At 43.5% G+C, this 27,136-nt stretch overlaps 1 protein-coding gene across 1 annotated transcript in view; it reads left to right on the top strand.

The window, feature by feature from the left end:
* LOC308331195 (neuropilin-2-like) overlaps window positions 1-27,136 on the top strand; it is a 136,787-nt gene that overhangs the window by 97,331 nt on the left and 12,320 nt on the right. The window contains 4 exon segments of the mRNA XM_080786443.1: window positions 724-882; window positions 8,088-8,356; window positions 9,137-9,233; window positions 13,009-13,041. Coding sequence (XP_080642569.1) covers window positions 724-882; window positions 8,088-8,356; window positions 9,137-9,233; window positions 13,009-13,041 — 558 coding nt within the window.

Below are 27,136 nucleotides of genomic sequence, written 5' to 3'. Positions count from 1 at the left end.
TATAGGGTGACATGGGAGAACTCGGGGAGAGCACTCTGTGTGTCCGGTCGTCAAGCCTGCTTTATTAGACTTCACCGCACGTTGGTGTCGCGCGACGCAAGTAGCCGATTGGCGAGGAACTCACAATGCGATGCGCTGTGGTGCGCTGTGGGGAGCTCGTGGATCCGCTATTACCGCGCCACCACGGATGTATAAAATGAAGCATAACTCAGCAGTACTGGCCTTAATGTGTTGCACAGAACTGGACGTAATAGAATGGAATGAGTCACGCAGCCAGCCAGCTGGCGCCGAATGTAATCTTTTTCTTTTGCCCTTTTGATCTGTTCGTCTCTCTCTTCATTCACTCTGTCAGGTGGAAACCGCACATGTCCAAATGTGTTACTTTTCAGCATTCAAATTCAGAAATATCGAAAGTAGCAGATCTACAAGCCCGAAATGCGTCGCTTCGCGTCGCATTTTGAGCTTGTACACCATGCAAGTAATTTACAATATGTAAAGCCACAATACCAACTTTGACGAGGCAGTATTGCATTGTTAAAAATATAAGGTTTTCTTCATCTCCTGAAGAAAAAAAAGAAAATTATCTAACTATATAGTATATATATATATTATTATTTTTATTTCCTGAAAAATTAACATTTTGGAGTTAAGTGGTTTCTCCCCGACAGCAGAGATGTATTTCATTCATTACATGTCCCCCTCTGTCCTTCTCTCTCCCTGCAGCCACCACTCCCTCCCTCTCCGGCGTGTGTGACTTTGAGCAGAGTCTGTGTGGCTGGTCGGCTGACCCCAGGTCAGGCGTGAGCTGGACCCTGCACACGGCCACCAGCAGCAGCAGCAGCAACGCTGGTTCCAGCCTGGACCTCGCCCTGGGATCAGACGGTCAGTTCAGTCCAATGATTTATTATTATTTATTTTATTTTTGCTTTTTACCCCTCTTTCTCCCCAATTTAGTCATTGTACCAATTCATTCCCCCCACACACATTTGTGTGTTGTCACCTCTGTTGTATCCTACTGGCTCACCTGCCAGTGAGGAGCCCCCACCGGGAGCCTTCGTCCTACTCCCCGTACCCTACCTCCCCCCACAGCCTGTAGGATTACACACAGTGACAATTATGTCTGCCAGGCTTTCAGACTGCACCATGATCCTATATACTGTATGTGATGCGCGCCTTAACCTCTTGGGCCAATAATAGTTGGGATATGTCCATGTTTTTCATGTGATTTTCATGTTGCCTCCATGGTGTGGCTTATTACTGTATTCGTTGCTTAGCTACAGATGGTGGCTTAAGGGTTTTGGTGACACATGCCCTGTCACAGGGCATCAACTCAAGTATATCTACACGCACGCACGCACGCACGCACGCGCACACACACACACACACACACACACACACACACACACACACACACACACACACACACACACACACACACAAACACAAAGTTCTACCCTTGCATCATTCCTAATTAAGCACTAGAGCTGTTGCAAATCCTTTAGTCTCTATTCTCAGTTTAACTTCACATCTCCTCAGCTCTGGGAGGCTAAGACAACAACCGACAACTCAGTATGATTTCTGGGCAGATTCCCTCAACTAATTATTGTTGTTTGGTGAAATGTTGGGAAACTATTCTGGTTCACAGAACCATCGGGGAAATCACTTCTCAAAGAGCAGGAGGTGATCCAATACCAAAACAGATGCGTCCCGAACCATGATATTTCTTTTTTTTATAAATTCTTTCCAGCTCTGAGAAGAAAAAACTAAAACAACAAAGTAAACATACATTGCAGTAGATTGTAGACTAGAAACACATTTGGACACAGTGGGATTCCTTAGTACGGAGGCCTCGTCAACTCATTAACCCGTTAAGGCTTGAGGTCGATTCTACAAAAAACTGTTTTCTGAAAAGCTCTGTTTTCTATATCAGTGGTTCTCAAAATTCTTCATGTCAAGGACTCCCAAAATTATGGATGTGGCCGCCGACCCCATCTGAAAATATGTTGTTCCCAGAAGCAAAGATTTGAGTTAGAAATGTTCACTGTGAAAGAATATATATTCAAAGATTTGCACGTTCAAAAATAGCAGATCTACAAGCTTGAAGATCTCTATTTTTCTACAGCTAACGTCTAAAATGTTAATTAAAAGTGGTTAAAGGCGCTAAGGTGACACAGATGTGTTCCAGGTCTGAACGGATTAAAGGCGTGCACGGTTGCCATACCGTTGCAGGATACTGTAGACCAGCATACTGGGAGGGATACGCCACGCACCGCAACAATGATGCAAACGCTTAATTGTAAAGTCTTTGGGAAGTTCGAGTCACGCACTTGCGTGCGCTCGCGCACACACACACACAGCTTATCCGCCACCCACCTCTCTCCTCGTCTCTGTCTCTCTTCCGTCGTCATCTTTTCCTCCTTTACTGTACCTCTGCGTCAGTGGCTCTGAACCTGTGTCAGTGGTTCTGAACCTGCGTCAGTGGCTCTGAACCTGTGTCAGTGGTTCTGAACCGGCGTCAGTGGCTCTGAACCTGTGTCAGTGGTTCTGAACCTGCGTCAGTAGTTCTGAACCTGCGTCAGTAGTTCTGAACCTGTGGGGTTGGGGACAAAACACTACCATTTTAACATTAAAATAACATAAATATTTTGAAAGATATGTAGAAAAAAATGGCCCGGTATTATTTTTCAGTTTAGAAATTGTGATATCAATAAATATGACCACTCAACACTCACACATACTTCCAGCTCTCGTTTTCCTCACTCTGAAGTTCCCTCACTGTGACTCTCCTCTCTGACCCCGTTCCCCTCGTTTCTTTCAACACATTCTCTTTCCACATCTGTCCATCTTTAACGAGAGAGCCAGAGGAGACGAGTGGAAGGACTCTGTTTTACCCATCACTCACACACACACACACACACACACAAACACACACACACGCACACGCACATGCATGCACGCACGCACACACGCATGCAGGCACACACACACATACACGAAAGCATATACACACATTCTGTCTCCACCTCAATCATTCATATATTCACACAGGCACGCACACAAACAGACAGACACACGTGTACACACACACACACACACACACACACACACACACACACACACACACACACACACACACACACACACACATGCATACACAATCAGAGCTCAGAACGGTCAGATAAGTCAGATGATAGCTTTGACAGAAGTGCTGCCTAAGCAATTTTGCTCTCCCCAAGGCTACACACACACACACACACACACACACACATGCACAGCTCAAGGTGGAACAGTTCGAGTGTAATGTTGCATACTCGCACACGTTACGCATGCACAAACACACACACACACACACACACACACACACACACACACACACACACACACACACACACACACACATGCACACAAACATGCACAGCTCAAGGTGGAACAGTCCGAGTGTACTGTTGCATACTCGCACACGTTACGCATGCACACACACACACACACACACACACACACTGACCTTGCCCTCCATCAAGTCACTGCGTTTGCATCTGTTGAGCCGTTCTACTTCACGGTCCACTGAGCAGCTCCTTTATGACTGACAGGAGCAGGACATAAGACAAGACCTTACATTTCATTACTGCTGTGTGTTTGTGTGCATTCATAAGGGGTGTGTGTGTGTGTGTGTGTGTGTGTGTGTGTGTGTGTGTGTGTGTGTGTGTGTGTGTGTGTGTGTGTGTGTGTGTGTGTGTGTGTGTGTGTGTGTGTGTGTGTTTGTGTGCACATGCGTGTGTGTGCATGTGCATGCGCGCGCGTGTGATTTATTGACTCAGCAGTGTGTGTGTCCCAGGCAGCCTCAGACAGTAACATGACATTAAGTCTTGTTGTACACTTACATTAGACCTACATATAGCACCACCCAGACCAGCAGACATATAGCTGCTAAGCTAATCAAATCCCTGCCACTTGTCACTGAAACACCTTTTCACTGCTCTAAAGGGAAAGTGTGAAAGTCAACCCCTACAAACCACATTGACAAGCCTCACTGTCCGCTGCTTTCTCTCTCGCTTGCTAAGTATGTACAGTATCTAAGGGCGAATGTGTACATTTCTATCGACGCTGTTGTGCAGAGACATCCTATCTCCATTATTTTAACTTTCTACTATAAACCATGGATTAAAACTGTGCAAATGACTTGAATGAATACACGACGAAATACATGAAAAGGTACAGGGCAAATATTGCACCACATTGCACCACACTTTTCTGCCCCAGACTAACTGGGGCAGAAACCGGGGACTCGCTCTCCAGAAACTGAGACCATGACATTGTGACACGCACCGTAACCACTCAGCTATCACAGACCATCGTGTGATTTTGTTTGTCTTTTTATTTTGCTGACGAAGGCGCTGGCCTATTATTATAATGTCTGCATCAAGAGAAACAACATCACAACATTGCAAAAACAATGTACAGGGCAGAAGAACAAGTGTCCTTCAGATTTTAACAGAATCTGATCTGTCTGGATACGCATCCGCACAACGGTCGCCATCCAGTGTCTGCAGCGGACTTTGTAGGAGCTGAATAAGCACAAAGAAAGATGAATAAATGCCAAGACAGAATTAGCACTTCTTTGCTGCCAATGAAAGGAATGTTGTCGGGTAGAAACCTTGTATGTCCAGAACCCGTTCCTTTTCTTCTTCTTGAATACTGTATATTCCTGAAGATAAACAAGCTCAACTTACTGTACCCTCTTGATCTCTATATTTTATACTTTGGCTATTTGAAAACAGCAGGTCTAACAGGCTGAACGAGTGCCGTGATCCCCCCCTAAAAACATGATAATCAGGTACTATGATTATACTAGGAGAAAACTTTCAATATAGTGTAGATAATGATGTATGTTTTTATGTGGCCACACTCATTAAGTAGGCCTATACCTGGTTGAACTTAAGCTTCACCCACAGCTGTTGTTGTATGATAAAGGGGGAGGGGTTATGGGATTGGTTAGGATTATGATGTCACAAAAATGGTATATTTTCAATTCAGCCTTTTGACTCAAAGGCTTTCATCTTTCAGGAAGAAAGCAAAAATACACTCTAACTCTAACCATACCTGGTTAACTACAGAGTAATGTTAACTCCATAGACACATACAAAACAGAAAAAGTACCAAAATCAAGGCACTCGATCTTTGAGCTTGGACTCAAACCTCGTCAGTTTGTAGCGACTTCATTGGTCACTATCAGAGAACTAATCGGTGTGGTTGGCCGTAATTATCTCCTGCAGTGAAGACGGGAGGACTTGGCCATCAATATTCTTCTATCGGCGCCTCACCACCCCACTTTCACTGCGAGACAAACACACACACACACACACACACACACACACACACACACACACACACACACACACACACACACACACACACACAGACCTTGTACACACTGGCTCCCTGCATGCACGCACACACATGCATGCACCCATGCACATACTGTACATGTACGTTCACGCCTTCCTAAGAGCTGATTCCAGATCCTTCCCTCCCACAGAGACTTGTTCATTAATTCCCTCCCTTTGTACATCGGCCAAGATCAAACGCGGCGCCGTGGAAAAGTGGGGAGGCAAAAAAAGCACACTTTCTCTGTATTTAAAAAAGCACACTTTCTCTGTATTTAAAAAAAGCACACTTTCTCTGTATTTCGACTGTACCAACTTTCAAATGTATTTAATGAGCAGCGATAATTTAAGTATTTGCCTGCGAGTGGAAGAAATAAGAGTTACCTCAACCCAAATCCATTATTCATTAAACTATCCATGTGTGGCTAAATCTGCAGAGAGAGAGAGAGAGAGAGAGAGAGAGAACAACAAAAAAAAGTTAGTATCTTTAGAGCGAGGAAAGAGGAGGAGAACAGAGGAAGGGAGGAAGACGAGATGAGGATGATCGGAGCGACTCAGCACTTTTTAATATGAGCCATATGAGAACATATATAACTGGAACGGATGGATGTGCACGAGAAAAGAAAGAGAGACTGTACACAAGGAAAATAAAATGTATTCTTAGATGAATAAAGACTGTACACAAGGAAAATAAAATGTATTCTTAGATGAATCGACTAAAGAAAGAGAGACTGTACACAAGGAAAATAAAATGTATTCTTAGATGAATCGACTAAAGAAAGAGAGACTGTACACAAGGAAAATAAAATGTATTCTTAGATGAATCGACTAAAGAAAGAGAGACTATACACAAGGAAAATAAAATGTATTCTTAGATGAATCGACTAAAGAAAGAGAGACTGTACACAAGGAAAATAAAATGTATTCTTAGATGAATCGACTAAAGAAAGAGAGACTGTACACAAGGAAAATAAAATGTATTCTTAGATGAATCGACTAAAGAAAGAGAGACTGTACACAAGGAAAATAAAATGTATTCTTAGATGAATCGACTAAAGAAAGAGAGACTGTACACAAGGAAAATAAAATGTATTCTTAGATGAATCGACTAAAGAAAGAGAGACTGTACACAAGGAAAATAAAATGTATTCTTAGATGAATCGACTAAAGAAAGAGAGACTGTACACAAGGAAAATAACATGTATTCTTAGATGAATCGACTAAAGAAAGAGAGACTGTACACAAGGAAAATAACATGTATTCTTAGATGAATAAAGACTGTACACAAGGAAAATAAAATGTATTCTTAGATGAATCGCGCCGCCGCGACATGGACGATTAATAATCGAGTCACTTGATGTCAAAAATCAATTAAATTATTAAAGAAAACAATATTATTATTATTATTATTAAAAATAATTTGACCAAAAATGACTTATTTATGTTCCTGTGAGTTTTCTGCAATTTTTATGTTGTCAAATATAACCTTCCAGTTGACAGTGACACAAGTCATGTGTTTTCACTATGGATCATTAGAAAACACTTTGTTTAATAGTCACACAGTGAGGGGGAATCATGTATGCAATGCCAATACATGATCAGTAATTTGAATCATAATCGGATTGTAGCCCAATTAATCAGAATTAATGGAATCGTAGCCCTCTGAATCGGAATTGAATCTTATCATCAGGTACCTACTGTACTGTCTAGCGATTTCCGCCACCTAAACATAGGCGTACTGTAGATAGATAGATTGATAGATAGATTTATGCCCAGTGTTAATTTAATTGATACATTTTTAATTAGGTCCTACAGTATAGTTACAATATGGATAATATTTACCCAGGGTTACATTAATGTTGATGATTGTCCTGTGCACAAACACAGCAGTGTTCTGATGTGTACAGTATGGCTGTTTAGACATGGTGTCATGCAGTAAAACACTTATCTCTGTCTTAAGTGTTTTCTGCATTCTGTCTTTCCCTCTCTTTCCTTGAACGAGGCGTTAGCAATCACAATGATTAAGGATGTGTGTGTGTGTGTGTGTGTGTGTGTGTGTGTGTGTGTGTGTGTGTGTGTGTGTGTGTGTGTGTGTGTGTGTGTGTGTGTGTGTGTGTGTGTGTGTGTGTGTGTGTGTGCGCGCGCGCGCGCGCGAGCGTGCGTGTGTGCATGTTTACACACACTATCGGTAGAGCACGTGGGTCCTTGCATTGCTGTCTGTCTGTGCGCCCATAGCCCTTACAAACCATGATGAAATGTGCGTCCAGCTTGTGGTTAAGCTTGTGTACCACAGAGTAAAGCCACTGATGCTTTAAGCTCCAAACAAACACTACATCCTGCTTCATTAGTGCATTGATCGTTCAATGGCTCAGCCTGGCTCCTTCTCAACTCACACAGCTCTATGTAATTCATTCATTTATGTCCTAGTTTGTTTTTTATCTCAACTAACAAACTACAAAGATACAAAGCTACAAATATGCTCTGTGGCTTTGTATATGTTGTACCCGACTGCCAGTGTGAACACAGCCTAACTCCCCAAATATTTTCCTTTTCTCCCCCGTTTCTATTTTTTTTAAATAGAATAATTTAACCGTTCCTCTTATGAACACCATGAGGAAAACGGTCCTCACAAAGAGAGACAAGAGACTCTGGATTCCGTCTAACAGCCTCTCTCTCTCTCTCTCTCTCCATCGCTCCCTCCAGACTTCTCGGGGAACTACCTCCACCTGGACGCGGGCGCCCACACCCAGCGGCAGCGGGCCCGCCTGCTGAGCCCTGAGGTGGCCCCCGAGCGGGGGCCCCTGTGCCTCCTCTTCTACTACCAGCTGCAGGGCGACACGCAGGCCAGCCTGCGGGTGCTGCTGCGCGACGACCAGCAGGAGGAGACGCTGCTGTGGGCGCTGCGGGGGGACCAGGGCCCACACTGGAGGGAGGGACGCACCATCCTGCCGCAGAGCCCCCGCGAGTACCAGGTACGGCTTCTGTCCTCCACTGGTTCCCCAGACAGTGGGATCTTTTCTTTTTTGTTTCCTATACATTTAGTTTTTTGTTATTATTTATTTAAAACATCTTCAAAAACCTTGTTAAGTTAGCTTTCATCGTGATACGTTAGTTGTATTGATCCACAAGCCAGGACACAAGAAAGATGGAGTGCTGTGATCTTTGTACTTTTTCTGTTTTGTATGTGTCTATGGAGTTAACATTACTCTAATGGACCCCCATGTGTGGTTGGAATTTTGAAGTAGTAGACAACTCCAACTTCTGAGTAGGGTCGGTGGGTGCAGGTACTCGGCACACCTGGGGTGCAGCGCACTAGATTTTCGAATAAATTAATGACAAGAGGACACACCATTGCGCTCACAGCGAAGTTCCAAATGCACCCTTAATGAACTGGTGGGTGGGGCCACATAAAAACATAATTTTAACACTTTCTGTACACTTTTCTTTTTGAAAAACTCTTTCTCCTAGTATAATCATAGTACCTGATGATCATGTTTTAGGGATGGAAATCACTGCACTCTATCTTTAAAATGAACTACGGCCCTACAAAATACAAACGTCCCACCCATAATGGGCTGTTTCTTTCCTTTGAAACTCAAATCTGCCCCGTAAAACCCATAGTGGTATTTTAACTCTTGATACGATACAAACAGAACCTAAATGGACTAGGAAGAGTCCATTTGGTTATTTTCATACAGTCCCCAAGACCCCCCACGTTGAGCAGCACTGATCTAAAGACTCTCTCTTTTCAGGTGGTGTTCGAAGGGTTTTTTGAACATGGCACCAGAGGCCACATCAGGATAGACAACATTCACATGAGCAACACCATAGAGCTGGAACAGTGCACACGTAAGTCTCATGTCTGTCTGTCTGTCTGTCTGTCTGTCTGTCTGTCTGTCTGTCTGTCTGTCTGTCTGTCTGTCTGTCTGTCTGTCTGTCTGTCTGTCTGTCTGTCTGTCTGTCTGTCTGTCTGTGTCTGCCTGTTTATCATTTGATCAGTCTGTATCAGTCTGTCTCTCCTCTCCACCCCTCCTACCATCTCACTATTTCCCCATAGACGCTTTAAGCTATGCTCTCACCAGAGAGAGAGAAGGGGGGAAACCTCATAATGTTTCTCGTTCACAAGAAGCAAAACAAAGCAGAAAGTAGGCCACAAATGGCCGCTGGGCATGGATCCTAATCTATCTTTCATTATTTCTCTCTCTCTCTCTCTTTCTCTTCCTCTACCATCCTCTCTCCGTCATCCAAGTGTCTCTCTCTCTCTCTCTCTCTCTCTCTCTCTCTCTCTCTCTCTCTCTCTCGCTCCAGTACCTGGTAGGAAGCCATGCTCAGCTAGGCCATCAACCATTTTACTGAGCAACTTCTCTCTACACGCACGCACGCACACACACACACACACACACACACACACACACACACACACACACACACACACACACACACAAACACACATACAAACGCACGCACGCACACACACAAACACACACATACACAAACACACAGAGAATGAAAGTGTATTGTGATTTGAAAACAGTTCTGTTGTGCTACACAGTCTAGACTCGACAGGCATGATATGAACTGACTCCAACCATCCTAATGTTTTAGTTTGACTGTCATGACTTTGACAAACATGTATGCACGCACGCACGCAGTCACGCACGGATGCACGCACATAGTTGTTTTGATGTGAAGTAAAGAGAATATTCTTATCATTTAATGCAGTGGAGCAGTGGTTTGCTCTGCACAGCAGGACAGAATTGGCTAGTTAGCTAAATGCATGCATGCACGCACGCACACACGCACAAGCACATGTACGCACGCACGCACGCAGGCTGGCACAAGATGGAGCCCATGACTTTGACTCCTTCTGTCTCTCTCTCTCTCTCTACTCATCTTATTATTGTTTTCAGTTCAATCTCCTCTCTTTCTGTCTCTCAATCTCAATCTCTATCTCTCTCTCTCTGTGTCTCTCTCTGTCTCTCTCTCTCTCTCTCTCTCCCTTTCACCCTCTCTGCTCCCCCCTCCATTTCCATCTCTCTTTCATCTCTCTCTCTCTCTCTCTCTCTCTCTCTCTCTCTCTCTCTCTCAGAATATATGTCACACGTCCCCCGGCAACTAATAAACACCAGTAAATCTCAGCCTTTTCCTCTCACGTCCGCCTCTCTTTCTCTCCACCCCTCCTTTCCGTTCTCCTCTCCATCTTCTCTCTGCTCCATCTATCCTCGACTCGTTTTACGGCCACCTCCCCTCCGGCCCGGCCCCCCTTTCTTTCATCCCTCCTTCTTCTTCCATGCCCTCCAGCGTGTCTGGCTGACAAATAGCCAACACTCGCTCTCAGAGAGAGAGGTAGTAGTTGATTATGACAGCAAGTTTGGTTAGTTTTAATCATAGTTTTTTTAATATAATTCCATTTAGTTTTTTTTTTGTTTAGACTTTAGTCGACAAAATCTACAGTTGATTTAATCAACTCAAGTCTATGATTTTAGACTTGATTGCGCTCTGAAAATAGCCGAGCGCAACACCCGAGCGCAACCAAACATAAAATGACTTTTAGTTATGTTCTACTGGATCTCCACTAGTCCTTCCCTAAACATCATATACTCATCATATAGTTTTTCTTTATATATATTTTTCCCGTCAGTGATAAAAGGTAGTTGACAAACATTTTTCGTCATAGTTTTATTCAACAAAATCAACACTGGATGAGAGGGAGGAGAAAGACAATTAAGATAAATAGAAAGCTCTTCTAGGAGGAAGACTCTTGCTTTCCTCCTGACCAGTTAGCTCACTCTTTCCTCTTTAGCTCTCTATAACTATCATCCAGAGACAGCTATGGCCTTTAGGCCTCTACAAATCTTTATTGATTTTCTCAAAAAGCCGTGATTTTTTTTTATTTTATTTTTTACAATTGGCCTACGGTAGAATATATTACTTTTTAATCACTATAGTGGTCAGAGGCCTCATCTGTATACTGGAGAGATGTAATTGCCCCCACGAAAACGTCCCAGGACGTATCGACGTTTACTAAGTCATAGCGTTGCAATATTTGCACCCTGTCTCATGTGGCATTAACACGGCTTTAGCAAGCGTAAGCATTTCTTTTGGTCCAACAAAAGGCCGGGGCAACGTGCTAGGTCTCACCTAGGGGATGGGAACACGGAATACAAATCAGGAACATGTGTCATGTGTCATGCTACATAGTGAGAACACATGCCTTTCCCTCTGGTATTGTGCACTTTAACCAGAGGGCCTTTGAAGCTCAATGGCTAGCATTACGCTACCAACCGTAGGGGTTATTATAGCCATTCAGTCACGGCTTGGCTCTCCCACACAGAAAGAAACAATGTAGAAAATAGCATATCTCTGCTGACGGGCAGAAACCACCTAACTCACAACATTTCTTTTCTCCATAAATCAATGGTATTGGACACCCTTGGACCCTCCATTTCACCCTCAAATCCCACCCCCACCCCTCTCCTGCAAGTAATATTGACAATATATAAAGTCACAATACCAACTTTGACGAGGCAGTATTGCATTGCGTTTTAAACAAATATAAGGTTTTCTTAAAGGACCACTTCACCACTTTTCAACCTATCTTCATATAATAGGTCCTCACTCCTCACTAATAATCATAATCATAATCATTTTTTTCTACTCAGTCTGTGTCTAATAGGACGGCTGTGGGCAGTTTAGAAACCAGTGACATCATCATTAGGCAGATTTTTTTTAAACAAGATCTTTTTACAAACATATTTCGATTTTCATTATCGTGAGAACGATGGCTTCCATTTTCGCATTGAAACTTTTCAGGACTAGAAAGCCTGCCGTTTCTATTAGCTTGTATTCCCCATCGATGATGTCACTGGAAGACGGTTTCTGAACTGCCCACAGCCCTCCTATGAGACACATACTGAGTAGAAAAAATTGTGCCATTTTTTTTCATGATTATTAGTGAGGACCTATTATATGAAGATAGGTTGAAAAGTGGTGATGTGGTCCTTTAATTTCCTGGAAAGAGTTTGGTGGTGCTGCATTAGCATTACTATATGAAACCAGATTGTGAACATTTTTATTATAGGCCTGCATGATTCGTTATTTTGAGAAAGTTGACACAAGAGTACAGTGTTTTCATTCTGTTACTCAGTTTTGAAAGATGTATAATATTATCGTTATAACCAATACACTAATCTGTACAGTTACATAGACGGCCTGGAGCCACTCCACGAATATCCACTTTTATACATTTCACCTCCAGAGATCAGTCATGTCAGTCCATAGTCTACCACCGCTCTGTTTATTTCCAATATTTTTTACTTCTACTCCATACATCTCTGATCCAAATATTTTACTTTTACTCTACTCAAGTCAATTTTGAATTCCGGACTTTTACTATCCGTAAAGTATTTCCACATTGCAGTATTGACACTTTTACTTAAGTAAAACAAGTAAAACATTTCATGGCCTGATCTTTGCATAAGAATTGCTTTTGCATCTGCTTCCATCTATTAACGTTTTCCTCTCTCTCTCTCTCTCTCTCTCTCTCTCTCTCTCTCTCTCTCTCTCTCTCTCTCTCTCTCTCTCTCTCTCTCTCTCTCTCTCTCTCTCTCTCTCTCTCTTACAGAGCCCTTCCCTGTTTTCCCTCCTGACATGACTGGTGAGTTGTACTTCCTGTGCTTCCCCGTTCTTACTTCCTGTTGCCAAACGTCTGTGCTTCCTGCTTGTTGCTAAGCTCAGCTGGCAGCGCTGCCCTGGCCCTGAGTAACCTTTGTTATGAACACTCTATCCACAATATTCAACATGATCTCTTGATCTCAGGAGCAACTGATGTAGCTACACAGTATCTGCCTCTCACTCAAAGACCCTGAAGCACACGTAGTAGCTATAGTGTTGTAGTACTCGAGTCATTGACTCGTCTCGAGTCCAGTCTCGTCTCCACATTTTCATTCACTCGGTCTTGTCTCGGTCTCGCCCTTAATTTGACTTGACTCGGTCTTGGACCAAGGGACTCGGGACTCCAACCCCACCGAGTTCACTCGAGTCACGAGTCACTACAATGCAATGAAATCATTATGTTATACCCATATTATGAGGAGCCCATTCACATTAACATTACAAGAGAGCTGTCTGGTGCTTATAGACAGATATCTTGTTATGTAAAGGAGCAAAACTGATGTGCCTATCAAATGAGAAAAATAATAAATATAAATCTGTAGTAGCTAATAGTAGCTAATGGCACCCGAAACTATCCTAAAGTCATCTAAATCCAACTTGTTCACACAGTATATGCCAGTCATGCATTTCTTTACATGCAAGTATGCGTAATATGTATGCATTGAATGGTTGCACACCCGGGGCTATGTCGTTGATTCTATACGTATTTTTTGCAACTTGAGAAAACGACTCAAACATGGACAACATTGCAAATCGGCAATGTTTTGGATGGCATTTCAGTGCATTATGTTTCAGCATGCCATCCCTGCATGCTGGACTGATAACTCCCCGGTTATGGAACCCCCGATCCTTCCTCGCTGGGGGGGACATGAAACAACACCAGCAACTCCACATGATTGCTCATCACAGCGGCATCGGCAGGAGCTGAATTATTTATAATAATTGTCGCTGCAGCAACAGTGCACGCTAAAGCCACAATTACGACAGCACAGCAACAACGTTCTGGGTTTTGGCTGCAGTATATATATATATATATATAGCATATATGGAGGACAATGTGATTCTCTGAGCCTTTCTTTTTTATGTTTGGCATACATTATGTCGATTTACGGAGCTGCTGTAATACTTGTATTTCTTGGGTTGGTATTTCTCTCACAGATCAGTGGTTCTCTCAAAGTGACCCGGCAGTAACCCCAGGGGTTGTTGAGAGGGTTCCACGAGGACCCCAGATAAATGTTCACTGTTCACAGTTTTGAAACGACTTACACACAAATCCTCCCTTATGGGGGCGCCCGACACAAAATCTTTTCACACGGGGTTCGGCGGCCAAATACGATATACAATCAATATGGGGCCATTGACATTAAAATGTTTAAGAAGCATAGTCCACTATAGATACTGGTAGGAGGTGCTAGGGTGCATAGCATATGACAGAGAGCATAGTCACTATACTGGTAGGAGGTGCTAGGGTGCATAGCATATGACAGAGAGCATAGTCACTATAGATACTGGTAGGAGGTGCAGGGGTGCATAGCATATGACAGAGAGCATAGTCACTATAGATACTGGTAGGAGGTGCTAGGGTGCATAGCATATGACAGAGAGCATAGTCACTATAGATACTGGTAGGAGGTGCAGGGGTGCATAGCATATGACAGAGAGCATAGTCACAATACTGGTAGGAGGTGCTAGGGTGCATAGCATATGACAGAGAGCATAGTCACTATAGATACTGGTAGGAGGTGCAGGGGTGCATAGCATATGACAGAGAGCATAGTCACTATAGATACTGGTAGGAGGTGCAGGGGTGCATAGCATATGACAGAGAGCATAGTCACTATAGATACTGGTAGGAGGTGCAGGGGTGCATAGCATATGACAGAGAGCATAGTCATTTTGTCGATGGGTGACCCTTTGTGATTGCACGCCCTTGGCACCCACAGTCGATTACAACATGAATAATGTAATGGCCGTGCAGCGTTTTATTGGTTTGAATGGTAAATAATGTCCCAGGGCGCCGCAGGAGTACAGCACAGTTTGGTTGCGGGAATGTAATTGTGCAGATGGATCACGAGGGGCAGTCTTTATCCATTGTTTTATTTCCATCCATCCCTCCTTCTAATGAAGTTAGAATAGAGTAGAATTCTCCTCTTTCTGACCTCTTCTCTTCTCTTCTCTTCTCTTCTCTTCTCTTCTCTTCTCTTCTCTTCTCTTCTCTTCTCTTCTCTTCTCTTCTCTTCTCTTCTCTTCTCTTCTCTTCTCTTCTCTTCTCTTCTCATGTTTCACCATCTCAACATCTCCTCTCTTCTAATACCTCGTCTCTCCCTTTCTTATCCTCTCTTCTTCCTCCTCTCTTCCATTCAGCTCAGTAAGTTGGCAGCCTCTCATTCTTCCCTTGGATTTGTCTTAGTTTCCACTTGATTCTCACACATGGCACACTGAAAGGTGCTTTAGACTCTAGCTAGGGCTGTATTTTGCTTGTCTTAAGTACCAGGTCTTATTCCCTAACTTGAGTAAACTAAAGACCTGGATCAACCTGGACCTGGATCAATGACATTTGGCTATTCTGAGTGGCCAAAGAGCATTGATCACGCCTCCAGGTCTTCAGTTTACTCAAGTTAGGGAATAAGACCTGGTACTCGACCACGCAAAATACAGCCCTATTATCTGTAGTTTAGAAACTCTGGGTTGGGGCCTAAATGTACAGCAGGTATACTGGGTCCACTCAGAACAGGGGTTCTGAGTGCTATTTCTGCTATTTTTGATTTGATCATTTTTCAACATGGAAACGATTGATGATTATGCAAATATAATTGTCTCAAATAATTGTGATTAGGCGATTATGTAATAATTGACAGGCCTACCCTATGGTTATTATAATAATGGTTATGATAGCCTATTATTATGATAACTTCTCACCCGTGTGCTCTTATCATCATAAATCATCATCTCATTCCGGCCAATCAGAATTCGCGTCCTCACCTTCGTCTTCAATGTTTGTGTTACTCAATGTTTGTGTTTACACAAACACTCAAAATTGTCCATTCATGGTCAATGGCATTTACTTTACCCATATGCTGGACATAGTCAGTTTAATTGTACTGCAGGGTCTTTCATTTGTTCATGGATCTGTTGAAGTTATTCTTGTATTCATCGGCTGCACTTCAGTGATGCTGCGTGGTGGGAGATCATGTGGGAAATTCCAATACAACTTTGCCACTATGTTTTCCACAGCGTTTGGATGGAGAACTCGAGGTTGCGCCGGTTTTTAGAGAGCGCTCAGTCAAGCCTCTAAACGGAGATCAAGCCAGTCAGCTCTCTCTACCGTATCAAGTTCAGATCAAAAACATTCTTTGAATGCCAGCAGACACTTGAGAAGTTCATGGTTTGGTTCACCCCATTCAACTCAGTAGAACGTAAATAAATACCACTGCCCAGGATGACAAAGTCTAAAACAAAAAAAAACCTTGAGTGCTGAACAAAGCCCACTTCTAATCCACCTCAAGTGTTTGGCCTAATGCCTGAAGGGTTCCTAAACTATGGTCCTGGATCCTCTAATGCCTGAAGGGTTCCTAAACTATGGTCCTGGATCCTCTAATGCCTGAAGGGTTCCTAAACTATGGTCCTGGATCCTCTAATGCCTGAAGGGTTCCTAAACTATGGTCCTGGATCCTCTAATGCCTGAAGGGTTCCTAAACTCTGCGTGTTGTGAGCTTGTAGATCAGCTATTTTCAGCCATAACAGCATAACACCCGAGCACAACCAAACATAAAATGTCTAGTCTTTTAGTTCTTTAGGATCTCGTCTTCTCCACTAGTCCCTCCCTATAACCTTTAGTCTATGTTTTGTTGATGAAATTGTCAATATGTTTAGTCTTAGTTTTACTCATCATAGCTTAGTTTTGAATTTAGTTTTGATTTACCGGTAGTTGTTGTCAGTGAAAAAAGGTAGTCGATGAAAATGTTTCGTCATAGTTTTAGTCGACGTCTGTGCAAATGGTGCTTCAAAAATGTGTATTTTGGAGATCGGGTCAGACGAGGTCGAAGAAGCCTTTAGCCGTGCACCAATGGATATGTGTGTTTATGTGTGGGTGGACGTGGTTTTCCATTTCTTTACCAGGAAGACTTCCAGATGTGTGCCCTGCATAACAAACAGTGCACATGTCGTAGCATACATACACATTATGGATTCTGAATATAATGGTCCTGGAGTTTGTCCCAACATCTATGCGATGTGTTTTCAGTAGAGCAGTGGTTTTCAACCAGTCAGGTCCTTGAGGGGGTTCCAGGTGGTCCCCAGCTAAATGATAGAGTTGGTAACCAAATGAGCTCTTAGATATTACTGTAGATATTGACAGCGTAAACTGAAACCAAATGGATCCTTGCAGGTCCATTTGGTTTTCATTTTACACTCTCAAGAGTTTAAATTATTGTTAAACATCTGCATTAGCTACTTAATTTACAAAAAGTCTACATATTAGAGAATGTAGACAAATATTTTGATCAACATTTGCCAGGTTATCTCTCCTAATGGTAGCCTACCACATCAATGCAGCATGGAATTGTGGACCAAATGTTCTCGAACGGCAACCAAATATTCTACGTTTTGGGTCTGAGTGAGGCTAAATCTCATCAAATGGTGGTCTGTGGCTCAAAGGGGGGGAGATCATTCCAAAATATGTTGTGAAGCTAAGATAAGCAACTTTTTTCAAGTGAGCGAACAATGTCAGTTTGTCTGCTGAGTTGGTTAATCGACCGTGGCACGCTGGCGGCTTGGTATCCGTGGCAATCAGGGAGGCGTTTGGCTTGTGGGAAGAGAAGGCTGACAGTCCGACCGGCCATGCATGCTGGAGACATGCAAATGCATGCGCACACACACACACACACACACACACACACACACACACACACACACACACACACACACACACACACACACACAGCCCAAGTTGACCACCCAGAAAATTCACTTGTAACTCCACTTCTGGCAAATTAATCCTGACTTTAAAGTATCTTATTTCACCTTTTTCTTTAAATCCTTGGCCAGCCTCACAGATTTCAAATATATCTTATCAACGAGAGGGACGCGCTCTGCTCAGAGAAGGAAAGTTGTGTTAATTAAGAAAAAACGTATACGTCTAATCACCTTTTTAAGCAATACCCTTTTTTCCCTCTTTCAGTTCACCTTAGAGAATTCACTCTTGTGGAACTTTCTCCCTCCCCCACCAAGTTCTCCCGCTCTTTCGCTCAGATCTAAAAACATGCGAGGCAGCTAGGGGTCAATTTGCAGCCGTGGAGAAATCATCTCTGTCTTAATCCACTTGTGGGAAGGCTCCCTGTGCTTGGCTGCTCAGAGCGCAGCTTTACAATCAAAGTCCCGGCTTAAACCCCTTAAAGAGTACGTCTGAACTTTTAAAAAAGAAGCCAGTTTGTTTCCTTGAGGTTTGGTGTTTTGTCTATACTAGCCTCGTTCCATTGCCTCGTTCTTTTTTAATACGCTTCATTTTCTCCAGCTTCTATATCCGCCTTCTTCACATTTTCTCTCAAGTGTCTCCAGTATCTCTCTCTCTTTCTCTCTTTCTCAAGCATGTTCTCTCTTTTCTTTCCCTCTCGTCCTTGTTTGAGTCTTTCTTGTTTTGCTTCCTTCTTTCTCAGTACTACATCTTTCTTTCTTTCTGTCTCTGCCCCGCCCCTCCCTCTTTCTTTCTGCTACCTCTCTTTTCACCGAGGGTTAACTGAGTATTGAAGATTCAGACAGACCCTTTAATGCAGGATTAAAGATATCATGGCTGGATTAGCGTTCTCTCTCTCTCTCTCTCTCTCTCTCTCGCATCCCTTTCCCTATTACCCATTCCTTTCATTTCTGCGTCCTCCTCCTTGCTTTGTCTCGTCTCTCTCTCCCCTGGTGTCCCTCGTCTCTCTCTCCCCTGGTGTCCCTCCCCTGGTGTCCCTCTTATTTCCTCTTTTTCTTCCACCCACTCCGTCCGCGTCTGTCACGTGTGTCATTCGGTCTGATCTGGCCACGATCAAAACAAGCTGCTTCTTACAAAAGCTACAACCACTTAACATCCCCCCACACCCCAACCCCGGCTCAATCAAAGACAGCCAATCACTGCATAATCAAGGCTTTTGCATCGACCAATCGAATCCCAAGGGCCAGCATGGCATGAGCCTCTGCCTTGTCAATGTGCAGCTAATGCCTGTGCTGTTTGCATCAAATAATCAAAAATGTACAACTAGTAAAAGACATGAATCACCAATGACAGATTCCCAGACATAATACCAATTCCCAGACATAATAAGACACTTGAATATTAATAAGACACTTAGTTGTGTAGGTGTTTGGGACAGTTATAATACACTTAGTTGTGTAGGTGTTTGGGACAGTTATAATACACTTAGTTGTGTAGGTGTTTGGGACAGTTATAATACACTTAGTTGTGTAGGTGTTTGGGACAGTTATAATACACTTAGTTGTGTAGGTGTTTGGGACAGTTATAATACACTTAGTTGTGTAGGTGTTTGGGACAGTTATAATACACTTAGTTGTGTAGGTGTTTGGGACAGTTATAATACACTTAGTTGTGTAGGTGTTTGGGACAGTTATAATACACTTAGTTGTGTAGGTGTTTGGGACAGTTATAATACACTTAGTTGTGTAGGTGTTTGGGACAGTTATAATACACTTAGTTGTGTAGGTGTTTGGGACAGTTATAATACACTTAGTTGTGTAGGTGTTTGGGACAGTGAGCTAAACTTGATCTTTGTCATTGTGGTCTTTGTGATGATCCGTATTCAGTATGGATTAAAGGGCCACTTCACCCCTTTTGCAACCAGATCTTATTTTAATGATGTTTGGGAGACAAGAAACACTTTCTTGGGGTTTTTATGTGGGTAAGTTGTGTTTTTAGATATTTTAGTATTTCCAAGTGTCCATGATGTCATGGACATGATGTCATGGACACTGGGCTCACTTACTTCCTGGACTACAGGTTGTCTCAGTAAGACAGCCCTCCCCCTATGCACAAGGAGGAGTAGTGCACCAAAGCATCATGGGAATTGTAGTCCAGGAAGGAAGTGAGCCCAGTGTCGATGACATCACGAACACTTGGAAATACTGAAATATCTAAAAACACATATTACCCACATAAAAACCCCCAGGAAAGTGTTTCTTGTCTCCCAAACATCATTAAAATAAGATCTGGATGCAAAAGGGATGAAGTGTCCCTTTAAGATAAAGGGGAACAAATTGTTCCCCTTCTGTCTGTAATTGAGCTGACGATCTCTTGCTGCTATTCTGGTCTCACAATAAACCTGTCAGAATGTATACCATGTCGAGTTGACTCAATCTGCCAGTAATTATAAGACCTTCACTATTATTTGGTAATGGTTAGGCACTGTTATTTTTGGTTATTGTTAGTTAACTTAGTTATGATTAAGGTGATAGGGCATGGTCCTATTGGTTGAGGTTAGCTATATAGTTATATTGTTTACAGTGAAGGTTAGACATTTGGTTAATGTCAGGCATAGTTATTTTGGCCAAGGTCAGAGTTAAGGTTAAGGTTAATATTCTAACAGTTCTTTCAGTCCAGACAGACTGCATTGAGTCAACATGGTTGTTCACCCTAATCTGAGTTCTGACGGCTTAGCAGGAGACCAAGCTGCTTTATTCCTTATTGCAATGTTAACTCACAGACAAACGGAAAGATAACTTTAGCTCACTCAGCCCCAGGACCAATTCAACTCCCCCTCCCCCTCCCCCAAAAAGAAATACGGTCTGCATGCCTGCCTCCCTGCATTCCACCAAGCCGACCTGTAATGTGTCCTCCTACCCTCCAGGGCGCGCCGTGTCTGGGGTGGAGCCCACAGTAGACACAGTGGCCGTTCAGCACATCCCCGTCTACTGGTACTATGTGTTGGTGGGAGGCGGCGCCCTCTTGCTGCTGGCCACTGTGACTCTCGTGGCCATACTGTGCTGCCACCGCTACTACCTGGCCACCAAGAAGACCTCCACTAGCCACCATCACCATCACTCGGTGGCGTACCACAGCAGCAGCGGCCAGCAGCAGCAGCCGCAACCACCCGGTCAGCAGCACCCTCAACCGAGCTATTACCACAACCAAACGCTGCTGTGCCAGAATCTCATCCACAGCCCCAACCAGAACCACCTGTACCCGCCAGGTGGCGGCGGAGGGCTGGTGGGGCCGGGCGTCGACCCCATGCTCACCATCAGGCTGGATGACAGCTACAATGCCCAATGTTGAGACAAAAAAACAACAACAGCCCAGACAACCGATGGGCTAACGTTTTTATATCGTGCAACTTATTGGGAAGCTTTCAGAAATCACTGGAGGGGATATGTTGGAAACTACAGCCCCCACCACCTCAATTACACCCCCCCCCCCCCGCCCCTAAAACGAATGAATGAACTATTATAGAGGGTACCTTCACTGGTGTTTCACGTTAGTGGGAATTGACAGATGGTTTTGCTTGCAGAACTACAAATCCCAATGCATTGATGTCTGATGTGATCCACGTTTAAGGATGCAACGTTACTCTATCCAGCAGGTGCTCCCGTAGCTGGGTAGCATCCAGCCCGAAGGATGAGAGATCTCCCATGGCGGTGTCGGCGGGGAGCTTAACGAACCACATGAGCTTTTTTATTGACATCGCTCGCTGTGGTCAGAGAGGCCGACTGACCGGCCCCGGCGAAAGACTGATTGACTTGTCTGTGATGGACTCGCTGGCTGAGCTCCGCATGGTCACACAGACAGACATGAAAGAGACCTGACCCTTTACAGACAGACGTTCTGTGTTGTACATGCATCAGGTTGTGAGCAGATTATAGTAAATGCCTGTGAGGCGATGGTTTATGGTACGCTCTTCTATCAATATCAGTGCAGTATATATGCCAGGATATAGGTCTGTCTCGCTCGGCTCTGCGGCTCGGACACTGTCTGCCTCCAAATACTCTGATAGAGGAAGGATTTATGGAAAGGCTCTAAAGGAGAAGGAGAGAGGGAGAGAGATAGAGAGAGATGCATGCATGTGTGTTCCTGTTGTGTGATTGAACGAAAACACATTTTGTGCGTACACGTGTGCCTGTGCACGTCCATGCGTGACATCAAGAGTGTTTGCGACTTAAAAAAAAACAACCCTCAGTGCTTTTGTGTGCGAGCGTGAGTGTGTCCGTGCACGTCCGATAAATCGAGAGAGATAGATTGACTGAGAGAAAGAGAGCGAGAGAGAGAGCACACAGTGCTGTGAGTGAGGCCCAACCAGCCGTGACAGACACACACACTACTACCACCTACACACCTACACATGCACGCATGCGCGCGCACACACACACACACACACACACACACACACACACACACACACACATGCGCACACACACTGCTGCAGACCGTGAGGAAGAGAAAGAAATCAGCATTGTGCTGTCACCCTGCTCTGGTTTTACACGGGAGGAAAACAGGCTGCTTACATATCTCCCTACACACACACGCACGCACGCATGCAAGCACGCTAGAGACTGATGCCACTTTATTGGGCTCGATGCCGATCAGCCCTAAACCACAGACTAAAACTAGAGCACGGGGTCACAAAGCACATTTATTTTGATCAATTTGGGAAAAACGTGGATTTGATAACATTTTCTATGTTACTATATTTACAAATACACACAAATAATGTTTCATTCAACCACTTGTCACAATGTGATGTTTGCAATGCCCAATGCATAGCGTCGTCAAACCATCCGCTGCATAATTGCCGATATACGTCATCCAAAATGTCAAATAATGGCTGATATGCATGCATCGCACAACAATACACCCACAGACAACTCAAAATGCTGACCCACACACAAGCATGCACACAGGTACGGGGTAACTGGCACCAATGCAAACACACGCGCGCATGCACGCACACACTCACGCACACACACATTCACAGATATGCAATCACACGTTAACACATACACACGTGCATGTGCACAAGCACACACCTACAGCCACTTTGCTCACTTACTGGGTCTGTTTTTTCCGACGCATTTTTCAGATGTGGGAAACCGAGTGTTTAACCACTTAAATCCCATTGTGGTTGAGTGGAGTCCCTCAGGGGTCTCTACTAGTGTATTTTCAGTTTTTTTGTATTGTCAATCGACGATCTGCTATTTTCAGCTAAAGCATTCGCCAGCATTCACTAAATTTCCAGCGAATGCTTAAGTGGTTAAACGGCCTAGCTCTCTCTCTCTGGTTTTAAAGCCACTACCTCCTCCTGTGTTGGAGAACGAGGCCGTTTCAACCACACTCGCTTGTTATGGACACTGTGTCCTCTGTGTTGTTTGTTGCCTGGATGTATTTGATGCCTGTCTAGTCCGTTAACGGTATAAAGTAAACATTGTATGTCCCATGGCTGCTACACGTCTGACTGGGAAGGAATGAAACCAGTATGTATTTAAATACTCCCCATGTGGCACAGACATGATTGTTGTTTTTATTGCAGTCTCAGTGTTGAAGGAAGACCCCGCCCATACCCCCATCATGCCACCCACAGCCCCCTAGTCCTGCTCACGAATCACCGATGTTAATGTGAACATTAGATACATCGTGATTGTTTGGCGATCCCTTGCTGTCAATCGGTCATCAGGTTTCTTTGCGTCATTGTGCAGGAGAAGCTCTCATCAAAGACGTGCTACCACCACCTGTTGCTTTGTGATTAAGCCTATTTGAGTTCTTGCCGTATCGTATCCATCGCCTGTAGCTTGCAAGTTTATTCATACTAATACTTCAGTCTTCAGTGAAATGACTATTCTACTGTTTACTGCGTGTGCAGATGGATAGATAGATTGACAGATAGTGACCATACACAATTAATCTTAAGCACGGTGTTCATATTGTATTATTGGAGTGAGCAGTCCTTTGCAGGCTCTCTGCAAAATCTGTACCAAATTTCATGTGCTTCCCGGCTACCATGTTGTGCGCGGCCAACTACTTCATTTCGCTGATCATACCCCAACCCCCCCCCCCCCCCCTTCTATCAATACCGGCTCCCAAAAACATGGCAGAGAGAGAGAGGATGAGAACGAGAGAGAGGGAGGGAGAGAGAGAGAGTAAAATGGCTTTCTCTGTGGAGCGGAGGGTCCATTAAGCTAGGCTCCCTTTCCCTCCAAAGAGCGCACCAGAGATGGAGGGAGATGAAAGGGAAAAAAGAAGGAGGAAAAAAAGCACTCCTCTTCTTATTTTTGCTAAAGATAGATTTAGTTGTTTTTTTCCTGGGAGAGGAAGGCTAACAGGCAGGTTGAGGTCTGGACTGAAGGTAGAGAGGAGGTACAAAAGCAGATGAAAGACATATCTCTTGGCAGAACAGACACACACACATGCGTTCACGTGCACAACACACAGCGACACAGACACATATCTTCACCAGCATTGCCAATAGCCTCCATGTTGTATAGCTGGGCATCCAGGATTCAATTAAGCTTATAGAATGACTTAAATCATAAGGTGTCATTCATTTCCACATTTCCATCGATATCCCTTATTTTTATTTTTTTAATACGTTGGACAATATTTATAGTACTTTTCAATTACTCTTCAAGTAAACCCTGACTTTGCATTACTGTTCCGTTCCATAAAGTTGTGTTTTTTTGCTTTAGTCAACTGTTACATTTGTGGCTATTTTTTTGCTTGCATACCCATTTTCTCCGCTCCCAGGCTCCGCCTGCAATATAGACTGAGCTTGTGTATGATTTACAGATTTTATGAGTCATTCTAGCGGCCCTGTGCCTCACCCTAATCAATGTAGGTCTTTAACTCAAATCCAAGAATGATATATGATAGTATTTATATACTGCTACACATGCAGGTTTGTCTCTCTCCCTCGCCTTCTCTCTCTGTCTCTGTCAAACTTTTTGCAAGATTTGGAAAAATGGTTTGGCGTCTCGTCATGTGGTGCTTTTAAATCAACCCCCCCGCACCACCCCCTTGCTGGTTCTCATTCCCTTCTCCATCACAGATTACTTTGAAACCCTTTAATATTTCTAATTAGTTAATGGAGCCCATTGCATTTATAAAAATCTGCAGTAAGCATTTATATCCCTCTAGCCCTCTTATTTTCTTCTCTCTCTCTCTCCCTCTCGTCGTCGTCCTCTTCATGGAGAAAATATTAACGAGTGAAAGCACTCAAAGGGGTCCTCGGGCCCCACTGGAATGAGCAAGCGTGCACCCAAAGAGCCGTCCATGGCTGTGCCTGAATAAAGCAAGAGGGGAAAAAAAAAAAGTTTCCATTCTTCCTTTCTGCACTAATTGGATAGAAGAGATAAAATGAGACTTGGGGGGTTGTGGGTAGTCTTTTTTTTGTACATGATTCTATCCACACGGGGCTTTAAGCCAGGATCGTTAGAACGTATTCAACTTATCCACTTATCTTTTCTTTACCCTGTGTCTTTTATCATCCCTCTGTTGGTGATTTGGTGTTCTGTTCGTAGAGTCCATTTGGGCCATTCAAGTTCACCACCAGGACTTGCAGCGGTGGAAGAAGTTCCTTGAAAGTATTGAGTAAATGTCGCAACACCACAATATAGAAATACTCTGTTACATGTAAAAGGCTTGACAGATTACTTGAGTAAAAATACGTTGTCGAACCTTTTCAAATGATATCTCAGTTTTTGTCTGAAAAATAGACAAATTGGCCCCAAAATGCAGCAGAATTGGGCTTTTGTATTCATAATTAAATTCTGCAAATTAACTAGTAACTCAAGTTATGACGGCGCGTTAGTCGGACAGCGTGGTTTTGCGTGCGGTTAGGGAAAGGGTTAGCAATGGGGAGAGTCGGACCGGAGAGTAGGGTTAGGGAAAGGGTTAGCAATTGGGAGAGTCGGACCAACGTGCCATCGGAATAATGCCACTGACCCTCAAAGTATACTGAGAAATGGAAATACTCAAGTAACATTAAAGTACTCAAGTACAGCACTTTTGTTACTTACTTTCCACCACTGTTGAAGGCTCTCAGGGTTTTTGAGAACCCTACTTGAAGACTTATAGACTGTTTCACCAGCATGGATTAAGCCTCTTAGATTAGGGAGTACATCTCAACAGAGATCTCCCTCAAATCAAAAGAATGAATGTTGTATTAGCCTCCTCGCACCACACAGCTGGGGACAGATTAGTTCTGACATAATATGTCCCAACTAATCTGGCCCAGGATCAGTGGACATATTATGTCCACTGATCCTGGGCCAGATGTGTGCTATGCTGAAGGATTGAAACGTAGTTTGGAGTTCTTTACCTGCAGGCTACGCTTAAGTTTCCTCAAGAAAAATGTCCTCAAACGGTCAAAAAACATTTTGTCAGACAAGAGCTCATTGAGGGCTTGTGTGCTTTCAAACGTCATTCTGGTTTTACTTGTGGTTGGACCTGTCCTGAAAAGCCATATTTCTCTTTGTTTCAAATTCTTATGTTTCGTCACATAAACCCAATGTTTGTAGCCTCAAAATGTAAATTTGAAGAATGACCTAAAACCGAGCCTTTTGAGTTTGAGGAGGGTGGGGGGGGGGGGGGAATCCAATGCTTTTCACATTTTGAGTAAGCAGGATTTAATGTGATGTTTATGTTGTTCTTGTTTCTTTTGTTTTGTTCTTTAATATACCTTTGTCATTGCAATGGAGTAGCTCCTCCTCAGAAGTCAGGTAGTAACTTCTCTTAAAACATCTTATGTGGTTGATGCAGCAAAGCCAGATGAATGTATCAACCAACGATAAAAAAAAAGTTGCTCCAACTTAAAAAAAATAAAAATAATACTAGCCCACGGGGAATGGTGAGCTAGAATATCCATCAGTGGCCTCAAAACCACACCACTGTTCTATTTACTGTGCACTTTTTCTCCTGCCTCTGTGAATGTAAGGCCTTGACTGTGATTGTCTCTTTGACTTCTTGTTTACCAGGGCTGGGTTTCATTCGCTTTCAATTCAGCCCAGTTGAGTTCCAATGGATGGACTGAAGCTGAAGGTTTTTTTTTTTGGACGTGTTGAACGTTGTTATTGCACCTTAAGCCAACGTCAGAAAGGAATGGATG

This window comes from Protomyctophum bolini, assembly GCF_963924005.1.
Source record: "Protomyctophum bolini genome assembly, chromosome: 16".
NCBI lineage: Eukaryota > Metazoa > Chordata > Actinopteri > Myctophiformes > Myctophidae > Protomyctophum > Protomyctophum bolini.
Note: the sequence above shows the minus strand (reverse complement) of the source record. Positions and strands in the feature narration are given on the sequence as shown.